Raw genomic sequence first — 27212 nt, forward strand, 5'->3', positions numbered from 1 at the left:
CACAAAGAGGCTAAGGAATTTTCCCAAAGGCTCAACTACTCTTAGGGAGGAGTCCAGTATTGGCATGATCAGACAGGATAAACACATTATCACAAATCAAACCAATGATTGATTAAAGCCATAGAGGAGCTTGACAAAATGAGGCACAGAATGCAGTGCGTAGAGGGAAATGAATGTGTGATCTTCCCTGCCATTGGAATGGAATCCTAAAACTGAGTCCCCACATAGCCTATGGGTGTAATGCTTGAGTATAATACCATTTAGCCTTGAATTTTTTTCATATACAATATGAAAGGTATACTTTTGTATATCTTAATAGATAACTGATATGTTGAAATTTACCTCAATTCAACAGATATCTAGAGCTTACTAGGTATCACTGCTATGGGTAGAAAGTGAATGGGAAGCCTGGACTTACACAATTCCTTCGAGAAACACTGAGAATTAAATCTGGGTCAAGGCTAGACCAAAGGAAGCCATTTTCAAAGGTGGGGGAGATTCTAAAGGTTTTAGGGTTGAAAAGGAGAGCTGGTAAAAGGAAGAGGGGAAAAGGGGGACAGGCAATAGTTTATAGATAATGGTTTTGGAGAAGAGCTGAAATGATCCAGAGACAGGTGGAAAATTAGTCTTGAGAGGAGGAGGCTTGCTCAGTCTCAGGGTCCCTCTGCATCCAGCCAGTAGTATATTCTCCTAGTAGGAGGCATGACACCAAATGGTGCTAGTTGTCACAGTAGCAACTTGAAGGGCTGCTTTTTTATTTGGGGGCAGATTGTAAATACATAAAACACATTCTTCCAGGCTGGAGGATTTTTATATTCAGGGATACTCAAGTAATTAAATATGTGTATTCATGATTATGGTTTTTGTTTGTTTTTGAATATATAAACACTGCTTAAGAACTCTTCCCTGGTTTTGGCCATGAGAAGCAGTGTTTATATGTTCAAAAACAAACAAAAACCATAATCATGAATATACATATTTAATTACTTGAGTATCCGTGAATGTAAAATTCATGACCGAAACCAGGGAAGAGTTCTTGTATTGTGAATCTCAACATGCAGTGGCCTCGAGATATTTGTGACAAATATTGTCTCCACAGGTATCAGCATGATGGATCTGAGGTTTTTCAAGATGACATATTCTTGGAGGTCTCAGATGGCATAAATTCTGCACAATTTGTTCTGCATGTTGAGGTGGGTAGAATGTTTCATCCCTGGGTCATATAGAAATAAAGAATCTGATTTGGAAATGTCTCAGGACTCCTGATAGAACTTGAAACACATGGATTCCAAAGGTAGAAGATGCCTTCTGACATTTTTGGGCATCTCAGACCAGACACTTGAGAGCAAAGTCGCATTGGTGAAATAGGCATACTCTTTTCTCATTCCAATCTATTTAAAGATATTACTCTGGCCTCAAACCATGATCCTATGTATAAATTATTTCTTAACTTTTTGAGCTGTAATACTCAGAAATATATATTTAGCGGCTGGGGAGGTTTGTCTAACTTCAATGGGGTTTTCCTATTGTATGTTGACAAGCTATATATGCACATGCATGATGCCCTTTTGTGAATTCCTGTTATATAAAGGCCCAGTGTAAGATTTTGGGGTATCTTGTTTTTTCCTCTTTTGACATACAAAGAAAAAATTGAACATAAATGTTGAATACATGCCCAAAGGCTTTTATGGGAACCCCAGAGTTTCTCTGCTGAGAGGCTACCTGAATCCATGAATATAACTCAGGATTTGCAGGTGTTTATGGTTAGTAACAAAGGGAAGTCTGGAAAAAAGACTTATCATGCTCCTACCAGTTATTCTCATTGTACTAAGTTCTGTAGATTTGATTGAATTTTGTCAGATCTTCGTTCTATGAAATTATTATTAATGATTATACCATTCGTAAAATATTTTATAGCTAACAATTATAATTAATAGAGAATGTTTATATCACCTGTTGTTTTAAGAAGTAGGCAGAGATAGAATTATCTTCATTTTATCACTGAAGAAACTGAGGCCCAAGAAGGTTCAATGACAATGACTGAAGTCACTTAACAGTGTAGACCTGGGCTGGCGTCTCCCTCTCTGGGGCATAGGCCAGAGTTCTTTCCCTCTCATGCTGCCCAACAGTAAATTACCTGGTGGTTATAATGATCATGCTGGCTAACATTTCCTGAGTACCTATTCTGTGCCAGGCACAGCAAAGAGCTCCTTCCATTAATTTTCCTGCTTAATCCTCATGATAGCCTGTAAGGTCTAGATAAAGAGCAGTGTGTTATTTCATCTTCAAAAAGGAAAATTTCCTTATTGGCAGCCAGTTCCATACAGAGAAAGCTTCTCCGAGTTAATTTTAGCTCTGAAAATCAAATTTCAGGAGGAAAAGATCCCATCTTCTATCCATGTCCATCTTTCTTATACAAATGGTAAGCCGTCATTTGGGGAAAACAACCTGTTTATTGTTACTCTTTAAATAAAATAGCATGGTTTTTGAAAGCCATTTGGAGGTACAGCCAAGTTTTGGATACGTATTTGTGATTTTTTTGTATCCAGGAGGAATGTTCCTAATTCTATTGCCTATGGACTTTATTATCCATTTGAAAGCAGAAGCTCTTTTATAAGGAACTGCTATGAGATGGTCATCATTAATTTATTAGTGAGATTCCTTAGACAAAATCAAGAACAAGTCCTTAATGAAACCTCTCAGAGGATTTAAACAAAGATATTATTTCCTGATAAGCCAATAGAACATAGGGAATAGGATATTGTATGTTTGATAACCTTGATAAATAATAAATCTAGGGCTTCCATCACTTCATCCCCATTATAGGAAAATGTCAACGTAACTTTACATATATTTGTTGTAAGCTGTTGGCTTGTTTAAGTAGCAGGGTAACCAGGATATATATATTTATATTTGCATTTACATTTAATTCATTCATTTAAAAAAATTTTAAGAAGTATTTTCTACCTGTCAGGTCCTATGTTAGATGCCCAGGATATATACGATGATGTACAAGGTCCTTGTTTTTCTAGATGAAAGGATGAAGACAGGCATTGAGCAGATTATCAACAAAATAACTCATTAAAATTGGGTTGTGTTCTAAAAATAAATAGGGTACTAAAAGAGTAAGTGACAGAAGCCCTTAAATTAACCTGAGTTCTCCCCTGGAGAATCCACTGCAACCGGTGCCTGAAGGAGGAGTTGCCAAGCCAGGGGCATTCCCGGCAGGCAGAAGAGAATGATGCGGAGGGCCTGAGAGGACGAGGAAGGTGCTGTGCGTCCGGTGAAAAGGGAATGAAGTGTCAAAGATGCCGCATATCATGATGAGGCTGGAGAGAGCCTATGAGAAGGGCAGGGAAGCCACTGACGGTTTCTGCAGAGCAGTGAGTGGATGCAATCCACACTTTTAAAAGTTCACTTGGCTGAGGTATATGTGAAAGAAACACAGGATTGAGGGTATTAGTAGGTCGGAATTGACAAATACACCTGCCATATAAACCATGTTGTGGCTGTGAACTCAGAGGAGAAATGCCCTTCATTCCCATTTAAAAGATAGACTTTTCAAATTTCTACATAATCTTTTTAAATTCAGAGAGCCAGTGTGATCCCATGTTGCTTTTTTTCTTTTCTACTTGGAGCTTTTATTTTTCATGATGGCAAGGGACAAATGTTTTGTCATGTTGAAGCCTGGCATTGATTTAATGGTTATGGAGTTTCAAATTTAACTCAAAATGTTTGAATTGCAGCTGCTGCTTATTATAAGTCTTAAGTACCTTCCTGGGTGGCAGAAAGTTGAGAGTGGAGGAAAGCTTTGTAATCAACAAATAATTTAAAATAAAAATAACTTTGTTATGGTAAATGTAAATGCTTCAGACCAAAAAGACCACGTTTCCTCTAGAAGATGTATGATTTTAACAAAGGAGGATCAGGGATTTGTTAAAGAATGCTTTATAATATATTTATATTTTGTCTGGCTAGAAACAAATGAGAGCTTTGCATCCCAAACCATAACTGTTCTCTCCCATTACTACCTAAAATATCTCTCATGTGGGCCATTTCTTGCAAGATGGTTAACTTGGGGAAAGTTTAAAGATGCAGGCTGCTTGGCCACATTCCATATCTATTGTCTGATATGCCTGGAAGATCAAAAATGCCTGTCATTCCAACTATGAGCTTTGGCTCTCTAGTTGGGCAATTTGTCATTTCTTTCTTTTCTTGAAAACATGTATTGTTTTTTCCCTGTTTAGGTATTGCCTGTAAATGATGAGCGACCAATCCTAAAGGCTGATCTCATCCCTATGATGCATTGCTCAGAGAGCGAAGAGGTGGCCATCACCTCTGAATACATTTTTGCTACTGACATAGACAGTGATGACTCAAAACTAATATTTATGATTGCTCAAAAACCTCAGCATGGGGTGGTAAGGAAAGCTGGAATTACAATAGATCATTTCTCTCAGGGAGATGTTATCTCAGGGACTGTGACATACAAACACACAGGTAAGTGGCATTAGTGTTGTAACCAGTTTGGATAAGGTAATGCAAATAACACAAGAGAATCTTTACCCCACAACTCCTTACTTTGGGCTCTCATAACCTAACAGTCTTAATGCTAGCAGCCTGTGTCCCAATTTTTTTTTTTGGCTTTTTTTTTTTTTTATTAATTAAAAAAAGAATTAACAAAACAATTAGAAATCATTCCAATCTACATGTACAATCAGTAATTCTTAATAACATCACATAGTTGCATATTCATCATTTCTTAGTACATTTGCATCGATTTAGAAAAAGAAATAAAAAGACAACAGAATAAGAATTAAAACAATAATAGAAAGAAAAAAAAACAAAAACAAAAAACCTATACCTCACATGCAGCTTCATTCAGTGTTTTAAAATAATTGCATTACAATTGGGTAGTATTGTGCTGTCCATTTCTGAGTTTTTATATCCAGCTGTGTCCCAATTTTGAAGTATGATCACAATATTTAGAAATATTTCTGCTCTCCATATTATAATGGATTTCAAAAAGTGGAGAAAGAGGAGGGGTTACTTGCAGTTCGGTTGCTGATGCTACTGATAGGGCTTCAATTCACCCTGTGATTCTCCCCACCTCCTTTTTGGTCAATTTTAAGAAGAATTTATTTGGCCATTATAGTTTATGGATCCATAAATTGTAATAGAAATGCCTGGAGTAAGCACTGTACAATAAAATATTACTATTTTTAAAAGTTTACTGAGGGGGTGCCTGGGTGGTTCAGTGGTAGAATGCTCGTCTTCCGTGTGGGAGACCCGGACTTGATTCCCGGACCATACACACACCCCCACACAAAAAATACATGGGCTTTAATACTACTGAATTGTACACTTGAAAGTCACTAAAGAGAAATTCTGAGGTGTGTTTATATTACTATAATAAAAAACAACACATTTATGAAGCAAAACAAAAAAAAAAGTTTACTGAATGCAGCTAGTTCATAAGAAGCAACTTGTCTGCTTTTTGAGTTCCAAAAAAAGCAAAGATGACATCATACACTTTGTATAACTTACCCTTAGCACAAAACAATGATGGACACAGATTAAGTATAGAATAAATGCTAGTTTATTAGCACCATGCTTGCAATTCTGGCATCTTACTATACTTCCACCCAGGTGGCATTTGTTCCCTGCATGCGGTCTTCAACAACAACAAAAAAACTAACTCAGCATCTGATATCTGCAAGGCACAGCACTAGGCACTGTGAGGCTACAAAAGAGTGTAATCCAGACCCTGCTGTGAACGACTCAAAACTTAAATGGGCACACAAAACCCGTTCACATCATGCACAACAGTGTGACACAGTTGTCCATCCGCACATCTGTCACACCATCTCTTGCATATCTTCTCAAGTCAGGGTTGGGACCACTTCTTCAAGACCTTATATTTCCTCTGGCTCATTTGTATTGTGCTCTATTTTAATTTCCTGTCTCTACTTCCATATGCTTCTTTACACTATAAATTCCATGGAGGAAGTATGACTGGGTATGTAAGGCAAGATGTGGTATAAGAAATGAGATACCAGAATTCAAAACATTTTTGATTTGAAGAGACATAGAAAATTCAAGCAGTGGGGGTAAGTGGTAGGGAGGGGGATTAAGATAGCTAGGGATTAATTTGAAAGTAGGAGAAAATATTTTGAAATATTATTTTTCAAATGTATTTTATAAAACAATGATTTTTTTCAGATATCAGTTGATTCGTGGCCAGTGTACCAATATGAGACATTTTAATCACTCAGCCTGCACCCTTTTTCCTTAAACAGTATCTTCTTACACTCTTATCTGCATTTAGTTTTAGGAAAGGTTTCACTGGTTATTTCACTCGTCTTAAGTAGCATAGTCCATGCACTTGCTATTTCTCAAATGGAATTGATGAGTTGACAGCGAGGTGCTTCTTTATGATTTCCAGAATAGACTTAAATAGGGTGGTAGAAAAGAGATCAAGACTGATGACTGTTGTTTATTACATATTTTTTACTTTGGCAGCCTCTTGCAGCAGAAGTAAAATTAGAAGTGAGATGAAGCTGTCTTATTTCAGGTACTCAATAGGACGTATACATATTTCTAAATCTCTTCTAGTGTGACAGTCATGTAAGAGAGTGTTAACTAATTATTATTAGTCATAAGATCTAGTGAACACTGGAGAAAATTATTTCAGACAATTTATGCTACTAAATTAATAGAAATACTGCATTCTGCAAGTGTTTTGATATATGAGTGTTATGTTTTATTATAACATTCATTCAGTTGCTCAATTGGTAGTTATTACACTGTGTTCAGATGAGTATAAAGAACCACAGCATGGTAGGATCTGAAGTATGAGTGAGTTGTCTGGCCCAGCTCTTGTTTCCATATTTTGACTAGTAATGCTACCAAGGAATGATTTTGTCTACAGTATTTTATTTACTTTCTAGAATAATAACACTCATTGCAGAAATTTTGGGAAGTGCAGGGAAGTATCACTTTATTACACCTCTCCAAGACAATCATTACTAACATTTTAGTATTAAAGTATTTTCTTTTAGTGTTTTTAATCATAATTTTCTTTTTTTTTTTTTTTTTTTTATGGGTAGGCACCGGGAATCAAACCCGGGTCTCCGGCATGGCAGGCGAGAACTCTGCCTGCTGAGCCACCGTGGCCTACCCTCTAATCATAATTTTAACAGTTGCAATTAAGTTGTATATGCAGTTTTGTAGATTACATTTTTCATGTGTATTATGTCTTCAATGTCTATTAAGATATTTATTAAATGAAATAAAATTATTGTACACATAATTTCTGATGATTGAAGACTATTTCATTGTATAAAAGGACATTATTAATTGGCTATTCTCTCAACATTAAAAATGAAGTCATTCAAAGTTTTTCTTTTAAATCACATAGTGATTAACATTTTTAAGTATAAATCATGTCCTTAGACGTTTCAAGGTAAAGAATTCTCCCACCCTTGTTGTGGTCTTTTTAGTGGCTTAATTAGCTTTATCTTAAGAAGTATTTCATACTAATCAAATTATATTAATTGAAACTCTTGTCCTGTAGCTTCTGCCATTCCACTCTTTCTCCAGCCATTGTTTTTTTGTCTCTTTTTGAACAGATTCTGGTTTCTTCCTCAGATTTGCCTTCTCTCACTGCCCACTTTCCTCAAATAATCTCAAATATCTCCTGGTTTCAACTGAAGTCTAATGTACAGGTCTAAAAAACCTTAACCGAGACTCTTAGGGTAAGGTGAATTGTGGAATTCTGGAAATTTTGGATTTTAGGGAGGTGATTTGTGTGCAGAATGTGCATATGTAACACTCTAGTGGGGTTTTAGGCTATCCCTATGGTCAAAATGCTAATATTTATGCAGTAAAACATAGTAATATTCACATTTGTGAAATAAATAAGGGCTATAAACAGATTTATGGCCATTCAGAAAGGTTATGATGCCAAATTAGGCTGGGTTATGTCGTGCTGCCAAATGAATTTAACATTAACAACAACTTTCCATTTTTAGAGCTGTTTGGATTTCAGAATTGCATGATAAGAGATGTGGACTTTCATTGATGACTTTTGAGTTATGATTTCAAGCACTGTCTTTTCTGCAGAATTACTGACCCATAAGCTGAATGCCTAGAATTCTCCATTTCTGGGGTGTCTCAGGCAATACTCATCATCTCCCACAGTTACCCTTCTCCACCAGAGGACCTTCATTTCCTCTGCAGCTCAAGCCAGAAACATGGGAGGCATATTTGCCACTTCCCTTTTCTTTACTACCCACACCCTAACAGTTGCTTTATCCTCCTTAAATCCACCCTTCCTCATTATTTTCACTGCCTTAGATCAGCTTTCCTCTGTTGTTGACCTGGACTACTGCAGTAGCCTCAAAATTGGCCTCCTGCTTTCAGGTTCACGCCCTTTCCAAAGCTTCCCCTACGCTAATATCAGATTGATATTTCTAAAATACTATCAGGCCACTCCCATGCTTAAATTGTGGTTTCTCATCACCTAGAGCAGGTAGTGGCCAACTATAGATTGAGAGCCAATGTGACCCACCATCTGTTTTTGTAAATAAAGTTTTATTACAGCACAGCTATGCTGATTCATTTAGAAATTGTCTATGGTTGCCCTCTCATATAACACCAATTGAGTAATTGCAACAGAAACCATATAATCTACAAAGCCTAAAATATTTGCTATCTGACCCTTTATGGGAAAAGCATACTGACTCTTGACAGAGTATAAATTTGAAACCTCTTTACAAAGTTTTAAAAGGCCCTCCATGTTCTGATCGCTGCCTGCTGTTTCTTGCTCTTTCTGTAATAACTCCTATGCTCCCATTATATTGAATTGAACTTGCAGTTTGCAGTTACTGATTGTGCTATGTTTACCTTCTCCTCTTTCTCTCCCCCACCCCCCCCCTTCCTCCACCCCCTCCTCTCTCTTTATAGTTACCCTCTCTTCCTGGAACAACTTTTGATTTCTACTTTTCTTCCCCACTTCTTCTCCCAATAGGCCCTCCTCTCTCCTACCTCCAATTCTCTGCCTTATCTGCCTGATTAATTCCTGCTCATCCTTTAATGTTTAGCACAAAGAAGTACCTCCAGGAAGACTTTTTTTTTACTTTCTCTGACATTTGTGCCACACCCCACACCCCAAGCCGTCTCAGCCACTGTCGGCCAACGTTCCCATTCTCTTTTCGTCCTCAGCATTGTACACCGTTAGGCTGACCCGTGTGGAATTGCATTTCATAAGTAAAACGCTTTAGTAGAGGCAATTTCATATGCTTCCGCCTAACACATATATACATCTGTGATATTCTAACTGTATTTCATTTGTTTCTCTATTATTAAACTGTGTCCTGTACTGACACATAGTGGGTGTTTAGAAAATGTCTTGACATTTTCTACCTTTTTCACAGCTGGAGCGCCCAAAACACTATCACTTAATAGGTGTTAAATAAAACTTCACTGATTGAATGACTGATGAATAAATGAATGTTTATATGTGTAGTAACATATGTACAACTCACAATTTCCCATTTAACTAATTTCAGTTGTACAATTCAGTGGTATTAACTACAGTCACAATGTTGTACTGCCATCACTGCTATCTATTACCCAAACTTTTTCATGACCTCAAACAGAAACTCTGCACTGATTAGGCAATTACTCCCACTCCCCTCACCCCTAGCCTCCGGAAGCCTATAATCTACTTTCTGTCTCCATGAATTTAATTTCATATAAGTGAGATCATACATTATTTGACTTTTTTGTGTCTGGCTTACTTTACTCAATATGCTCAACCATGTGCTAACATGTATCAGAGCTTCATTCCTTTTTGCAGTTAAATAACATTCCATGTTATATCATATTTGGTTATCCACTTGTCTGTTGATGGACAGGTGTTGCTTCTACCTTTTGGCTATTGTGAATAATACTGTTATGAACATCAGTGTGCAAATATCCGTTTGAGTCCCTGCTTTCAGTTCTTTTGGGTGTATACCAAGAAGTGATATTGTTGGGTCAAATGGTAATTCTATATTCAACTTCCTGAGGAAGTGCCAAAGTGATTTCCACAGTGACATAACATTTTATAGTCCTACCAACAATGTACAGGGGTTCCAATTTCTTGGCTTTCTCACCAGCACTTGTTATTTTCTGTTATTTTAATGAGTCATCCTAGTGGGTGTGAAGTAGTAGCTCATTAAGGTTTTAATTTGCATTTTCCTGATGTCCAGTGATGTTGAGCATCTTTTCATGTACTTACTGGTCATTTGTATATCTTCAATGGGGAAATGTCTATTCAAATCCTTTACCCATTTTTAAATTGGGTTATTTGTCTTTGTTGTTGTTGTGTTCTGGCAGTTCTCTCTATAATAGTTTGGATGTTAAACCCTTTTCAGATATATGGTTAGTACTTATTTTCTTCCATTCAGTAGGTTGCATTTTCACTTTCTTGATAATGTCCTTTGATGTACAAAAGTCTTAAATTTTATTGAAGTCATTTAATCTATTTTTTCTTTTGTTGTTCATGCTTTTGGTGTCGTATCTAAGAAATCTCTGCCAAATACAAGGTTATTCATGTTTTCTTCTAAGAGTTTTATGGTTTTAGTTCTTAGGTTAAAGTCCTTGATCCACAGAGTCCATTTTTGTATTTGGTGTGAGATAGGGATCCGTCTTCTTTCGTTTGCATGTGGATATCCAGTTTTCCTAGCACCGTTTATTGCAGAGACCATTCCTTCTCCCAATTAAAGTACTTGGTACCCTTTTTGAAAATCAGTGGGCTATAAACGCATAGTTTTATTTCTGAATTCTCAGTTCTACTCCATTGATCTATATGTCTATATTTACCAACACTGTTTTGATTGCTGTGGCTTTGTAGTAAGTTTTGAAATTAATATTGATTTGAGGCCTCTTATTTTAATGCATACTGATCATTTCATTCTAACTTCCCGAACTTCTATGTTTCCTTAGATGTCCAGTTTTCTAATCCTTTGATCATTTGATTGTTCAATACCTACATTTTCCTTGGCATGATTTTAAGCAGGAAAAAAAATGCAGAACACAATACCTTGTAGATTTGGCCAATATGTCTTGCTAAAAGAAATGTGCCCTATCGTCATCGAGACCCCAAGCATAATTGCTTTTCTCTTTGCACTTTTGTTGTATTTCATGAAAATAGCAAGGACATGTCTTCAAACCTTTTCTGTGATAGGGAGCACTTCTAGCACCCTGCTCTTGGTAACACAGGAGCAGATTGTCATATTGACTGATGGACCATCTCATCGCAACATCTTCCTTCTTTACCTCATTGTCTATCTTGGCACCATTTTGAATTCCATAGGTGCAAGCCCAAAAGTGTAAAAAGAATACTAAAATAAATGTCACTTTCTTTCCAAGCACTCATGCTGGTTTTTAAATTTTTTTTTAACATCTTATTTAATATATAAAGAGGAAAATACTGAATAAATGACCATAATGTGGATTACCTTTGGATTTTAAGTGTCTAGCTTCTATTCTCATAACTGTGTGGTAGATGGTTATTTATTTAAGGTGGTTCATTCAAGTGGAAAGACAATTACCAAAGGGACAGGGGTGCCTTCTTCCTCTCCCTGAGATTGGTCCTTACGCTGAACCATTATGAAGGAAGAATAAAACCATCACTAGTCAAACTTTGTGTCTCTCCCTTGTTCATCTGTGAACTGTCAGACCCTCATTAGCCCTTTTTTGCCCCCTCCATATGGTGATAAGTGGCTGGCAGCGATTTCACCAGAGGTAACAGATGGACAAGCAGTTTTGCATTATTTCCCAGACTGTATTTAATTTCTTAGTGATAAAATTGGGTTTTATATTTTGTCAACATAGGTTACTTTCCTTGCTATTCTACACTTATAGGAGAGGTATTTGTAGATTTCATCTTGGTATTATATATAATATATATGCATAAAGTCAGGTTTCAGCGATGGCTGTGTCTTTTAGGTGGTGAAATTGGCCTGGCACCTTGTTTTGACACCATTACACTGGTGGTCTCAGATGGCGAAGCGAGCCCTTTTGTGAATGGCTGTTGCTACAATGGACCTCACCCGACTTTCCCCCTTCATGAGTCCTTTCCAGTTTATAATCTCAACATCACAGTATATCCAGTGGACAACCAGCCACCTTCAATTATAACAGGTGAACATTTTTTTTCTGTTGAAGTCCTATTACCACACCTAGTGTCCTATTTGTCGTTCAGTGAAATATACTTTACTAACAGACAAAACAGAAACTCACAATACAGAATTGCCCCCCAAGAATGGACTCAATACCAATTTGTGGAAAATTCCCAGTCTGTAAAAGACTAGGGCATTTATTTGCTTGAAAATTTAGATAATTTTCTCTATATAGAGAGTGTGAGTATGTGTGTATTGGGAGGAAGACAACACTGGAATCCTCAAATACTCTGGCTTTGTTTACATTGGAAAATATCATTTGCCCTCTGGAGAGAGTATAATTTATTTTATCCATAATAATTTCTATTAGAAGAGGAAGCATACCAGAGAGACCATGAATATACATTAAAACTTAGTTGCTTTTTAGAAAGTCATCGCTTCATAGGTATTATGTATCTATACTGGCTCTCAGAAAAAAATACAAGCGTATGCATGAATGTTATTGTAATTTGCAAACTATCTCCCAAGCAATGTTCTGGAAAGGAAGTGTTCTCCCAGCAGAATAATTAAGCATCAAGGCATGAAAAGAATGTTCATTATGAGCAATTCATAACAGCACTCAGGCAATTAACGCTCTGACAAACAGAGGTAATAACTGATCTTGAAACGTACATAAACTACATTTAATGTCTTATTAAAACAGTTTGGCAATTCTTATTTTCATTTGTCCCTTCCATTGTGACACAGGGGAAATCAGAGTTCCTTGAGAATGACTAAAGGGCTACGCAGGAGCATTTAGCATTTCTGCTGTCTTTCTATTGTTGTCTCGCTTGCTTGTACAAGCAAAAGTATATAATTTATAAGTCAAATTAGATTCTACCCATTTCTTCTGAATATTTTCACCATAAAGAGAAGTACGCCAAAGGAAGTGAACATCTCTCATGAAAGCATATTTTCATATGGGAGGCTTTTCTGAATTTTTCAGTCACTCCCTTTTGTCCTCACCAACTCTGATTAGAGGGTTTCACGCTGTCATAATTGTGTTATTATCTGTATGCAGGTACCATGTTCGTTGTAGATGAGAGTTTCTCAGCAGCCATTACCATTAACCATTTGTCTGCCACTGACCCTGACACTGCAGCAGATGACTTGGAATTTGTTTTGGTTTCTCCTCCACAGTTGGGTTACCTTGAAAACACACTCCCTTCTGTGGGTTTTGAAAAAAGCAACATGGGCATAAGTATAGGTAAGTCATGATTCGTAACCAGGGCTGACTCGGCTATTTTTTGGTTTCTGAGTGTTCAGAGCGTGCTTAAACAATTGGAAAACAATTTCAGAAATGTTTAAGCTCCATATACATTCAAGGAATTATTATTATTATAGGTGACACTTTAGAATTTTGTTTGTCACTAATTTTTTTTCTGAATTTCCCCATGTATGCACATTTACTTTAAAATAAATGGAAATTTCACTTCTGAAATATATGAGAACAAACACAGAAAAAATAATGTTTTAAAAGGCCCTCATAGGGCAGTGTGATGGTGGCTCAGTGGCAGAATTCTCGCCTGCCATGCCAGAGACCCGGGTACGATTCCTGGTACCTGACCATTAGAAAAGAAAAAAAAAAAGACCCTTGTAGCAACACAGAGAGTATAGTGATCAAATGAATCAGGTAAGAGTTCACAAAATTTTATCCTTACAAATTTTTCACATTTCAAATAGGTGTCAAATGGAAATGTCAGGAAATACACCACTGGTATAACAGAGAGATCCTGAAATGTAGGAGCAGATGACATTAATTTTGAAACCAAATTTGTACTCAGATACCTGAATAGCTCTTGTATTTCAGGCAAAAACATAACAACCAAATGACAGTAGAAAGCAAAAACAAAACCTTACAAAGACAATACTTTAGAAGTAAATGCTTCTCTGAAATACTTTGAGACATATCCATTTCAATATGAAAGATGTTGGATTTTTTTATCAATTGCATTGAACATTACCCAATTTCTCCTGTGGCCTAGTGCACAAATGAGATTTTTTTCTCTTTTGATTTAAAGCAACGTCAAAATAACAAACTGATGGATCAGCTAAGTCCACTCTATCCACCCAGTTGCCTGATAGAACCTAAAGTAGGCAGATGATTAACTGACTCTTGTTCTGCCTTTATGTGAAGGAGTTGCCCTCCTTCTTATTTAGGAAAGACAAGACCTGCTCATGCAGAAGCAGTAATTGGAATTAAGAGGCGTTCTCTCTGCCATTGATTCTGAGTATCTGAAGAATGGTCAAGACCCGTGCATCTTAGTTAGCTGTTATCTCTGTCCTGTTCGCCATGCAAATTTTAACCCTTCCTTACGATCTATAAATTATTTGCTTTAATGTTGATTGTTGGAAGTTGTTATAGTAGTCCCTGACAGCTGATACTTATAGCAACTGCCATGAGCTCTTCTCTGCTTGCTGGGAAATGGGTTTTGGGTTAAGGATGAAGGAGCAGTAGCTTGGGAAAAATGTTTTTACTTACTTGTTGCATCTTGGTGTGCTCTAGCTTCATTTCAGCAGAAAGACATGAAAACTCTGCATATTAACTATGTTCAGTCCCAGCACCTGAGGATAGAACCCACTGCCGACCAGTTCATGGTGTATGTCAAAGATGGGAAGCAGCGCTCCTTGGAGATACCATTCCATGTTATAATCAACCCCACAAATGATGAAGTGCCTGGATTTGTAGCACAGAATATTACTGTAAGAAAGAAATCAGAATTCTCTGCGTTTCCCCTGTCACTTTTTTATTTATTTATTTTTTATCTCGCCCATTAGCATGGTCCACATGCACTTAGCACCTTAGGGTAGAGGAGTGAGAAGGGCAATATTCTCTGTCCTGTAATGAAGGCATTTGAAGCAGAGTATCTAATAATAATGATGATGGTAATGATAATAATAATTGCTCACATAAATGGAGGATTTACTAGGTTGCAGGTGACATTCCAGGTCTTGTATATGTTTATGTGTAATCCTCACAGGACACTTTTAGGGTAGTGGTATTACTATTCCCATTTTAGAACTGAAGAAATGAGGCACAAAGTGCTTTAACTAAATGGCCCAAGACCACAGAGTTTGTAAATAAGCAGCAGGTTGGAATTTTCACCCGGGCCACTTGGCTCCACAGCAATGCTATAATTTTAGTTCACAAATTATAGGCAACTTTTTGATATAATTACGTAGGAAAATATATGAGATGGAAAGAAGACACTTTGCACCATTCTTGTTAGGCAGTTTTTAAAAAGGCCTTCGTAGAATAGTGTGTTCGTTTTTTTTCTATTTAAATATATATTTTAAATGGGCAATCATATTCCACAGAAAACACCTGTTACTTTTAGAAAATAATAATAAATTTATAAATTCATTTAAATGTCAAGAAACATATAAAGTGGAATATGAAGTTCTCTCCAAAAGCCTCTACAACTAGCCATTCCCTAATGACTGAGTTTTAGTAATTCCTTCCACAATTACTAAATGATATGTGCACATGCCAGTAATATGTGTATATGTGTGTGTGATTTTCTGTTTTACTTATGTGTAATGAATATTATAGCTACTGTTCTGTGCTTAACTATTTTAAAATTAATTGTGTATCTGGGAAATCTTTCCATATGAGCATACAATTCTTTTTAAACAGTTCCATTTTGTAGATATGCTTCTTTAATGCAGACATATGTATAGCAAATGTCAGTTTAATGTGAGGAGTACAGGCTTTGGAATCAGAGGGATTGGATGCTGAGGGATTGGTCCAGGTGTAGTCATTTCTCTCTCTGCTTCTGTTTCCTCATCTGCAATGAGTGCATCAATTCTTCCTTAAGGGGTAGATGTAATGATCAAGATGGTCACACAGAGGAGTCCCTTAAAAGATGGGTACAGTTATTGCTATTGTTGTTAGTATGTTTGTCATATTTTTATGACATTGACCAAAGCAAGTACTATTTTATATTCTTCTTTTAAAAATATTTTTATTGAAAAAACTTATCATACAAACATTGACATAAAACATTCTGTACATGATATACAATCAGTGGCTCACAATATCATCACATAGTTGTATATTCATCACCTTGATCATTTTTTTGAACGTCTGCATTACTCCAGCATAAGAAAGAAAAAAGAAAAAATTCATACATGCCATACCCCTTACTCCTTCCTCTCATTGACCACTATACTTCAATTTATTCAATTTATTTTAACCTTTGATCCCCCTATTATTTGCTAATTTTTAATTTTTTTGCAGATGTTATTTTGAAAGCAATATTTTACTTCATTTTTCCACTAAAACTCATTAAATACGAAATGCAAAAACCATTATTTGATTTTAATTTTCTACTAAATCTTGACAGTATCCAAGAACCATCCAAGAACCTCAGGATGAGATGAAAGAGCCAGCTCCCGCTTTTCTTCTTTGTTGGCATCTGAGTTTCCCTGGAGAGTCCTTTAGCAATTATGAGAGAGAAAAAAAAATCTACAATTGATCCCTTCCATGCCTACATCTATTGTCTTTTATCTGTTTAGAGTTTGAATTTCTTAGATAATTAGGCCACTGGGAAATTTTTCCTTGCTCTTCTCTGAAAATAATCATGTTTGTTACCTGTGCAGCCCTTAGAGAAGTTGTTGAAAGAAAACAAATATGGAACCTGACGTGTTATTGGCAGAGGTGGTTTTAAGCTTTAGGTGATTTTTTAAGATAGCCATATTTATTTTGCTTTCTTGTGGAAAAAATGATTTATTTGGGAGATAGTTGTGGGGCAAAAAAATTTGATAATTTAGCTAGAGCCTCTATAATTTATTTCCAACCAGTCTACTAGTAGATTTCTGCATTTGGTGTTTATTGACCTGAACTTTTAATGGTCCTAATCTCAAAAAACCAATTAGATGTGCATAAAGAATTCCTAATTTTTCAATAAAATTTCCAGTAACCTTGTGAACTAATTTACCACATTATAAATGAGAAAGGCTGCCAGAGAGTGTCAGAGAGTTCCAAACCATATGCAGAAGGATAATTAGAACATACTTTTTAGGTTGTTTTAAAGACCATGGGGAGAAACACAAGTGAACATCAAGGATGATTTCATAAGTTTAACATTGTGCATTAAACTGTGATGCCATCTTAGTTGCTATCAAAGATGGCCAGATAAAAGAAAATCATCATCATTTTGGCCCAAATCTCATCTATGGTGAAGGACTTTTCTCTATGCAGGTTCTATGCAAGTTTAGTAAAAGAAGTGGCTATGGAAGGTTCCCTTCAAACTCAGTAGGAGAAACCAAAAAGACAGGTCTTTTTCAGGCATCGAAATCGTAGGTATTCTTCAAGGCTTGAAGGTCTCCTTAGCCATGAAGACATTCCTGGCCTCCTCCACTCTTTTGTGCTCCTTGTCCTTCCTTACACTAGACATTTTCTTCTTTGCATCACAGTATTGATGGGCAAGTCTTTACAGTCTTATTCAACTTTATGATTCATGAAGATATTTGTATTCTCCAAAGAATATAGCACGGTGACTTGTAAATTACTGATTCCCAATGAGCATGCAATGAATTTTTATACTGTTGTTATTTAGGTTTTGCTGTACTTCAAAATAGGAGGCACAAATGTTTCTTTGTTTTCCCCATCCACGATTTTGGGGAAAAAAAATTTAGAGAGCGCTACTTAGTATATCATCATTTCTAGATGGCTAGATCCTACATGAAATGAAAATAATACTTAAAGATTCATGAAGTCTGGAGTGGGTTGAGGGGAGAAAAAGGGAAGGTTAGTTTGGGAAAATTGGAGGTGTGGGGACTGGGGAGAGATGAGGGGCCCAGAATTAAAATATACATTGCTGTGCATCCAGGAGCTTCTCATTTGCTGCTGATTGCAGTAGAAATACTGAAGTTTTTACTGCAATGACGAAAATAACAAACTCTAATACTCTCACTATGTGTAATAGATATTTGTCTAGTTCTAAAACAGTTGGAAACATAAAAATTGTGGAAGCAACAAGGTCCAGGGAGTTAAAATAACAGATCAGGACCTGAAGATGAAGTTTCTAGATACAGTTTTACATTTGAACTTCTCTGTGCCTTCCAGAAAGCAAGCATCCTTTTCATTGCTTTTTAGCCCAGACTTTTGTATTACAAACGCTATGCATTTTAAAAATATTATATCCTTTTCATGGAAATGAATAAAGGGCTTTGAAATGTTCAGAACATTTGTGAGGGAAATTAGTAGCTTTTTCTTTTACGTTCTTGTTAAATCAGCAATTTCTATCTGGGACTTATTACAAACAAATCTCATGGAAAGTTTGAAATAGCATTTCTTAAAATTATTTCTTTTGGACAGGACTAAAAGAAAGATGAGTTTTGTTTTTGCACATGGCTGACTTTTCTGACTTGGTTTTGTTTAGGTGTCTGAGGGCGGGATGAGAGAGCTGGATTCTTCTGTCATCTGCGCTGCCGACCTGGACGTCCCCGCGGACCCCTTGGTGTTCGCTGTCACGCGTGACCCACACCACGGCCTCCTCCTTAGTGGAGTATCTAGCAAAGACCTTCCTCAGCATAAACACCTGGGCAACCCTGCCCGGAAGCAAGAACCTGTTCACTACTTCTCCATGGAACGTCTCGAGTCGGGTATATCATGCTCTTCTTTTCGTTGTGGGTGATGGAGTTGGTTTAATAATTAAACCCAGAAAAGATCACAGTGAATCATAGAGAGAGGGCTAAGAACTAGCCTTCACCTACTTGACTCACTCACCGCTCCAGGATTTCTTCTGGGCTAATGGAAGGCATGAGGCCCCAGCTAGGGCTAATGGCAAAGGAAATCGCATGTTTTTCTTTCATTTTCAAAGTATCATGAAAGATGGTACTTGTGACTTCTGATATTTTGGTTCATGCATCTAATATCATCATTTAAACATCCTGTTTTATACTTTTTTTTTTTTTTTTTTTTTTTTTTTTTTAAAGAGAGAGGGAGGAAGGGAAGGAAAGACAGAGAGAAGGAAGGAAGGATGGAAGGAAGGAAGGGAGGAAGAAAGGGAAACATCTTTAAACATTTTCTTGTTTTATTGTATTTTGTTTGTTCGTTTGTTTTTTACATGGGCTGGGGCCGGGAATCGAACCGAGGTCCTCCGGCATGGCAGGCAAGCACTTTGCCCGCTGAGCCACCGCGGCCCGCCCCTGTTTTATACTTTTGAGCCCATGGAACTAAATTGAACATTTATCTACTACACTTGCCACATTTGAAATGAATATAGAACTGCATATTATTACTGTCTCCGAGGAGCTAATTTGCTCTTTAGGGAAATGACGCATCAGGATAGCAGCCCGAATATTTTAAAATTTCTCTCATCCCATTTTAACATGTATAAAAACAATTTTAGATTTTTGAGAAATCTATGCAATTCTAGGATCACTGCCTTCTTTCACACTCCTTTCTATTGTCGTGTTTTCGATTTTCCAGCCTTAAATATCCTTTTCCCTCATTTCCTGGGCTAGCTAGTAGTGTCCTTCAGAACCCAGTATATTAACCCACACTCAGCACCCAATCCATTCCTCCCCTGTGCCTGCTTCTTTTTAATACTTGTTCGATCATATTCATGCTGCTTTTTAATGTTTTGTTTCCCCAACTAGAGTATAATATCTCTGTCTCAAAGTTTATTTTGCAATAGTTACACAATGTTAACACATGTATGAATTTGAAAAAATAATTTCCTATATCTCAATTTTTGTAAATTATCAAATTGTATTAATTGAAATGAATTCTGAAGTTTAAATACTACCAAATCAATGATAATGTATAGAAAATAACGGAATATGTGCTTTCAAATATTTTTAATTTTAAGGCAAAGAAACAAGGAATAATAATTCAAACTTTACTCTCAAGAAATTTACCTTTAAAAACTAACGGTTATGGATTGTTTAGGTCAATTAATTGTTGTAGGTTCACTGCATAAACCTTGGGAAGCCATTTTAAAGAAAAATAATTGTTCACATAAATGAACATTTTGGTTAGTATTTTGGTGAAATTCTCAAAGATTATAGATTTTTACCTCCATTTTATTTTGGTTCATTTATGGCTAATTTTTTTTCTTTACTATAGTGTATTCTCATATATATCCCCTCACAAATATAGAGAACTTCTAAAATTGTTTCCACATTATGTAACCTGTTTTTTTCTTATCAATTTTTATAAGCATCTTCTTACATTTTAAATATTAATTGAAAACATGATTTTGACAACTATCCAGTGTTTCAGTATAGGGATGTATTGACTGTAATTTTACAGTCAATTTCTTTTGGATACGTTTTTGGTAGTAAGATTACTTGGCAAAAAGATGATTTATAATACTGTTGAAAAAAAGTTGCCACTGCCACCAGTGTGTGAGCACGCCTAGTTTTCCTAACCAATAATGGACAATATTTTTTTTAATTTATGCAAATTCAGTGGCCAATGGTTGTCTCTCATTGTTGTCTTGATTTGAAACTCATAGATTATGAGTGAGATTTAACATATTTTCCTGTGTTTGTTGACCATATATGTTTCACCTTTTGTGAATTGACTTTTTATGTCTTTTGCTCGTTTTTCCATTGGAGTGTGATAACTCATAATCATTTATACCTTTATATATTAATGTTTTGTGTTTTTGTCACTTACGTTACAAATACCTTTTACCATATTTTATTGGCTTCTCAATTCATATTTTTAAATACAGAAATTGTAAGTAGTAAAATTTTCCTTTTCCTTTTCACTTTCTTCTTTTGTTTTTATATTTGGAAAGACTTTGTATGTCCGGAGATAAGCTATTTACTTCTCTTTTCTTCTCAGGTGTTGTTATCAGATTAATTGAGATATAATTCATGTGAAATTCATAAAATTCAGCTACTTAACATGCATGATTCAATGATTTTTATTATATTCACAGAGTTGTGCAACATCTCTTTTCTTCTTAAGTTTTGTTATCAGATTGAGATATAATTCATGTGAAATTCATAAAATTCAGCTACTTAACATGCATGATTCAATGATTTTTATTATATTCACAGAGTTGTGCAACCATCAATAATCAATTTTAGAACATTTTCATCACTCCGAGAAGAAACCCTCCTCCTCCCTCTCTTCTTGGCAACCACTAATCGGTCCTCGGTCTTTATGGATTTGCCTATTATGGATTTTTCATGTGAATAAAATAATATAGGGGATCCAACGATAGTTCAGGGGTAGAATTCTCACCTGCTATGTGGGAGACCCGGGTTCAATTCCCTGGCGGTACACTTCCAAACAAACAGAAAATTCAATAAATGGAGCTGCAATAATGGGATACTCACATGAAAAATAATGAAATGTGACCCTGCCATACAGCATACAAAAAAAAAAAAAAAAATAGGGAAGAAGGAGAATATAAATGGAAAATATGGTCTTTTGTAACTGGTTAATGCAATGTTTTCAAGGTTCATCCATGTTGTAGTATAAAACAGTACTTCCTTTCTTTTTATTGCCAAATAATACTCCACTTTATGGATGTCCCACATTTTATTTATCCATTTGGCAAGGAGGTGATGAACATTTGGGTCACTTCTACTTTTTTTACTATCATGAATAATGCTACTATCAAATACAGTATGTAAAATATATATATGGGCTTATGTTTTTCTTTCTCTTGGGTATGTCCCTAGGAGTGGAATTTCCTGGCCATATGATTCCCTATGTTCAACCATTTAAGGAAATACTAGTCTGTTTGCCAAAGTGGCAACACAATTTTATATTCCCCCAAGCAGTGTTTGAGGGTTCTAATTTCTCCACATCCTTATCAACATTTGTCATTGTCTATCAAAAAGATAGCCATCCTGGTGGGAAAATAGGGTCATCGTAGGTTTGATTTGTAATGACAAATGATGTTGAGCATCTTTTCATGGGCTTATTAGCCATTTGTCTATTTTTCTATATCTTCTTTGAAGAAATGTCCATTCAAATTCTTTGCCCATTTTTAATTGGGTTGTCTTTTTACTAGACCCTTATCAGACATATGATTTGCAAATATTTTCTCCCACGCTGTGGATTGTTTTTTGCCTACTTGAAGGTATCACTTGTAACACAAAAGTTTTTAATTTGATGAAGTCCAATTTATTTATTTTTTACTTGTGACTTTGGTGTCATGTCTAAGAAACCATCACCTAATACCAAGTCACAAAGATTTATTCTTGTCTTCTGCTTAGATTTTGTTGTTTTAACTTTTTCATTTAGTTCTATGATCCATTTGGAGTTAATTTTTGTATATAGCATGGTGTGGGAGTTTCATATGAATTTTTTTGCCTATGAAGATCCAGTTTTCCTAACAGCATTTATTGAATTCTTTCCCCCATTGAACTGCCTTGGAATCCTTGTAGAAAATCAATAGACCATAAGTGTAAAAGTTGATTACTGGACTTCTATTTCTATTCCATTGATCTATATGTCTATTCTTATGTGAATATCACACTTTTGTCAATATAGCTTTGAGTTAAATTTTGAAATCAGAAAATGTGAGTCCTCCAACTTCATTCTTCTTTTTCAAAATTGTTTTGGTTATTCTGGGTCTCTTGCATTTCCATATTAATGTTAGGTAGGCGTTTTAAATAGTTACTTTTTTACATTTAACTTATGACCCATCTAGAATGTGTATTGCTGTTTAGTTTGAGGAAGGGACCTAGCTATAATTTTCCTCTAATAGTTAACTGATTTTTTCAGTTTTATTTGAACCCTTGACACCATTGTACTTAATTTATTACATGATAAATGTTCTCCTCACTGCTTCAAAATAAAACTATGTCAATACTATATTATTTATATAAGAAATCTCTTATGGACTAAGAAGGCACTTTTTACTTCATAAAACCTAATTTGATCTCATCCCGTTGTACTGATTAGTGAACTCTTACTAATGCCAGTGCCTTGTAAACTTAAAAGGATTAGCTATGAAACGTGATGGGATAGTTCAATCTTAAGAAAGATTACTCTCTCTCTCTCTTTTTCCCCTTCATCCAGGACTGAAGCTGATGTATGTGCATGATGGCTCTGAGAGCCTTGCTGATGACTTTACAATCCAGTTGTCAGACGGGAAACATAAAATACTTAAAACTATTTCAGTAGAGGTCATCCCGGTTAATGATGAAAAACCAACACTGAGCAAGTAAGTTAAATGAAAACAGTCCCTTGTTAGATTCTTTATAAAATTCTATGAGGTCTGGAATGCTAGATGCAGATATAGAGTGGGTCTCCCAGAGAGAAGCAAGTCTTCAACAGCTCCCAGCAGTTACAAATTATCCCAACCTTTCAGACACCTAATATCTTTAGTGTATATGTTAGTTAATGTAACCTCTCCTTAACCATTCTCAAATTTGCTCTTTAGTATTTCATTTTCTTTCAAAAGTTATATTTCATTGTGAGTTAATAAGAATGGCTGAACATACAGTATGGAATGAACAGTCTACTAAATAAATAAGCACACACACAGTCCCACACACACACTGAAGTGCTGCTGATATGTACATTCAACTAAAGTTTAATAATATTAACTACCGATTGTCCTCACTACAGATTTGGTCAAACTTTTAACTAAGAGCTACTGAGGAATTGATTCACATGGTTGGTGGATGGCTTGCAAGTCTGAAATCTGTAGTGCAAGTCTGGTAGTCTGGAAACTTGGCAGGAGTTGACTTTGTAGTCCTGAGACAGAATTTCTTCTTCTATAGGAAACCTCAGTTTTGCTCTAAGGTCTTCAACTGACTGGATGAGGCTCACTTGCATTGTCTTGGATAATCTACTGAAAGTCAGCTGATTGTAGATGTTAAACCCCATCTACAAAATATGTCCACAGCAGAATCTAGACTAATGTTTGACCAAACAACTGGGCACCATAATAGCCTAGCCAAGTTGACATATAAAATTAACCATCACATTCACTTTGGTGAGACAAGGGAAAATGGGCATATTGGTTGTGAAAGCTACGGCAGCCATAGAAAACCTGCAAAACCACAGTAGCATGGAAGAAGCAGAGGCTGCTTGCTATCTGAGCCCACTGGTCAAGATGCCAGGAGCTGAAGTGGCAGCTGTGGAACCTGGAGAAAGATAAGTGACTTTGAAGAGAACACAAACTACGCAGAAAACCAAGGAAAGGGGTGGTGGTTTGAGCGCTAGAGTGTACCTTAAATATCACCAAAGACTCTATCAAAATAGCATATCATGAAGGGTACTGGAACACCTGTGAATAAGTCATTCAATCTTTTAAAATTACTATTTGTAAAATTTGAGCCATAACATCTGGCCCAATTACTTCATGGAACTATTGTGAGTATTGAGTGAAATAATGGAAACAAAATCACTTTACAAAATAACTTATAAATGTATAAAATTATACAGTTCTGTACATGGAAGCAATCAGAAGTATGAAATTACCAAGAACTATATTCATTGTCGCTGCTGCAATGTGTTTTCGGATTTTCATGTGTGACGTGAAATAAGAGCATACTTCATGTGGCTGAATCATCATTTTCAGTACTTTGAATATTGAATACCATTCCTTAATTATTGGAGGTTGGAATCTGTAATAGTTATTGTAAGTGTCCCCTACAAAAGCAATTTTGTCTATTTTCATATCAACTCAGGCATTTTTCTTTTTTACAGGAAGGCTGAAATTGTAATGAATATGGGTGAAACTTGTATAATTTCTAGTGCTGTTCTTTCAGCCTCAGATAAAGACTCACCCAGGGACAAGATTTACTATATATTTGAAAGCCTTCCCCAAAATGGGCAACTTCAGCTTAAGGTTAGTGGCCTTTCTACTCTAAAAACAAAATCTTTTTCAAATCTAATGTAGCAGATATATATTTTCTCGATTCAAAAATTCTATAACTGAATTTATTCTCTACCTAATATTCTGCAAAGAAGTGCAAAATTTAATTTTCTTTAGTCAGGATCAACTCATACTCTTCTAAATATTCTCAGCTTACTCAGGGTAAATTTAACCAATGTTAAGTTTCTTCATTGGAAAGCAAGTTGTCAGGTTTCTGATAAGAATCTAGCATCCTGTTAGATATCTTCATTTCCACCAGGTCTTTAGCTTATGATCCATGTAGCTTTCTTCTTTAGCATTCTATAATCTCAATCATAAGACTTTTTCCATTCTCTCTCTCTCTCTCTCTCTCTCTCTCTCTCTCTCTCTCTCTCTCTCTCTCTCTCTCTCTCTCTCTCTCTCTCTCTCTCTCGCTCTCAGCTAAGTTCTAGACAATTCCCAGGGATATGAAAATGCTGATTGTTCTTTCACGGCATTCAGGCCTAGGAAATTTGGAGGCGCAGCCTCTAATTACCTTTGCCCTGAATCCCTCAGCAACCTTCTCTGTTCCCTTGAAACTGTGGTGCAGGGATTTGAGGGCAGCAGTATCTGAGCTAAATGAGAATGAGGACATAAGCCTCTCTGTCCTATAGGCTTCCAAATTTATCTTAGTATTATCACCTTTTCCTCTCTCGGAGACTCTCATCAAGTCTCATCAGGGACCAGCTTTCTTGTTTCCCTTCCAAGCCTCGTCTTCCAAATCTCGACTTGGTGCAGGCAAAATCTTTAACTTCTCTTCAGGGAGACAACTCATTCAACGGTTTTCAAAATTGTCCTGTATTATATCTGAAATGAATTTAAAAGCAAAAAGGTTGTTGCTTTTCTTATCCAGTCCTACTTCTCCTTCGGGCACCAGAAGCCTCATGTAAAGGTTGGAAATGCAGAGGAGACTTCCTAATATCATCCCACCCCACTGACATCTGTCAGATTTTAACAACTGCTATATTGAATCTAGTGAATGTAATAAATTAAAATTCCTGGATTTGTGTGTGTTCTGGAAATTATATCCTTTAATGCAAAGCAAATAAGTATGGAAACATTCAGCAATAAAGGGTTAGAAACACCTGGGCTCCGTTGCTGATTCTTCCAACAGCTTGCTTCGTCTCATAACAACTCCTTGTTTCACTGCAGCCCTGGAAAAGCAAAATTTCAGTGTGATTCCAACTGTATGCTTCAATGCCCAAGGATTAGCCTAACTCAAATTATAGATCAGTCAATTGAGAAGGTCACTTGAGTAATCAGTCAAAATGTTTATTTGAATGGTAGATTAAAACTAGCAACAATGACCACGAACCATCCCCAAAGTGATTATTTGACTGAAAGCTCAACTTTTAATCTAATGTAGACACAGTCTTAGAAAAGCGGCAAGGATTCATTCTGCATGAAACAGCTTGATCGTCTTACATCGCAAGCACCATAGAGAATGAGAGTGAAGAGCAATCACTGATTAGAACTGAGGTGCAGCTGTGTCCTTATTTTATTTCGAAGAGCAATGAAGCAGAAATGCAGTGAAAGCTCACACATTTGGGTGGTTTGGAAACTGAAGTGGTGTGGATATACGAAAATTCAGATAGCTTCAGCTTCTCACTGTTGTGCCACTTAGATCTCCCCTGTCCCTGGGGTTTCCCCAAATCTCTCCAAGAGCAAGGAGCGGAACCTTAGGCCTTGGACCCTCTCAAGGGTCCCTGTTTCCTTGTTGACTTTCGTCAGCTTTCCCCGCATTGAGTCTGACTCTTATTTTCTGCCTCTTTCTGAGCCGTCAAATGATTCCATCAAGCCAAGCTCACAGTTGGGGATGCAGAGGGAGATGAGAAAGAGCAAAAAGTAACTTTTATATTTTCTTTAGAGTTTTAAAGGGAAAAAGTTAAATAGAATTTTAGACTGTCCAGTTTAAAACCTGAAAGTGAATCTGTTTGAAAATTATATTTGCAATAGATTTTATGATGGAAAAAAACCATGAATTTAATTATTACAATATAATTGGCTTTCAACCAGTGAGCACTGGGCAGAACGTACCTGTCTACAAATATCAGATGGGCAAAAATATTAAGGAGGAGGAAACTCTATCAAATAAATAACATAAAAGGAAATGGTAGTATAATGGTGGGATAAAACTGTTTTTTACCAGGAACTGGGAATCTGTAGAATAATGTATCAA

General features: G+C 36.2%; 1 protein-coding gene across 14 annotated transcripts in view; it reads left to right on the plus strand.

Moving 5' to 3' along the window:
* The window catches only part of FREM1 (FRAS1 related extracellular matrix 1), a 164014-nt gene that overhangs the window by 78858 nt on the left and 57944 nt on the right, over positions 1–27212 (plus strand). For 10 of the 14 annotated variants that reach the window (XR_013170415.1, XM_077148152.1, XM_077148154.1 and 7 more), the window contains 8 exons: positions 1100–1193; positions 4248–4500; positions 11998–12192; positions 13231–13416; positions 14716–14912; positions 18596–18818; positions 23209–23353; positions 24847–24988. Coding sequence is in view for 12 of the 14 variants with exons in the window: in XM_077148152.1 (XP_077004267.1) it covers positions 1100–1193; positions 4248–4500; positions 11998–12192; positions 13231–13416; positions 14716–14912; positions 18596–18818; positions 23209–23353; positions 24847–24988 (1435 nt within the window). In the remaining 2 variants the exon portion in view is untranslated. Of the gene's footprint in view, positions 1–1099; positions 1194–4247; positions 4501–6522; positions 7089–11997; positions 12193–13230; positions 13417–14715; positions 14913–18595; positions 18819–23208; positions 23354–24846; positions 24989–25886; positions 26995–27212 lie in introns of those variants that run through there. The other 4 variants (XM_077148160.1, XM_077148163.1, XR_013170416.1 and 1 more) reach the window with 4 other exon arrangements.

The sequence above is a fragment of the Tamandua tetradactyla genome, chromosome 2 (genome assembly GCF_023851605.1).
Source record: "Tamandua tetradactyla isolate mTamTet1 chromosome 2, mTamTet1.pri, whole genome shotgun sequence".
Taxonomy (NCBI): domain Eukaryota; kingdom Metazoa; phylum Chordata; class Mammalia; order Pilosa; family Myrmecophagidae; genus Tamandua; species Tamandua tetradactyla.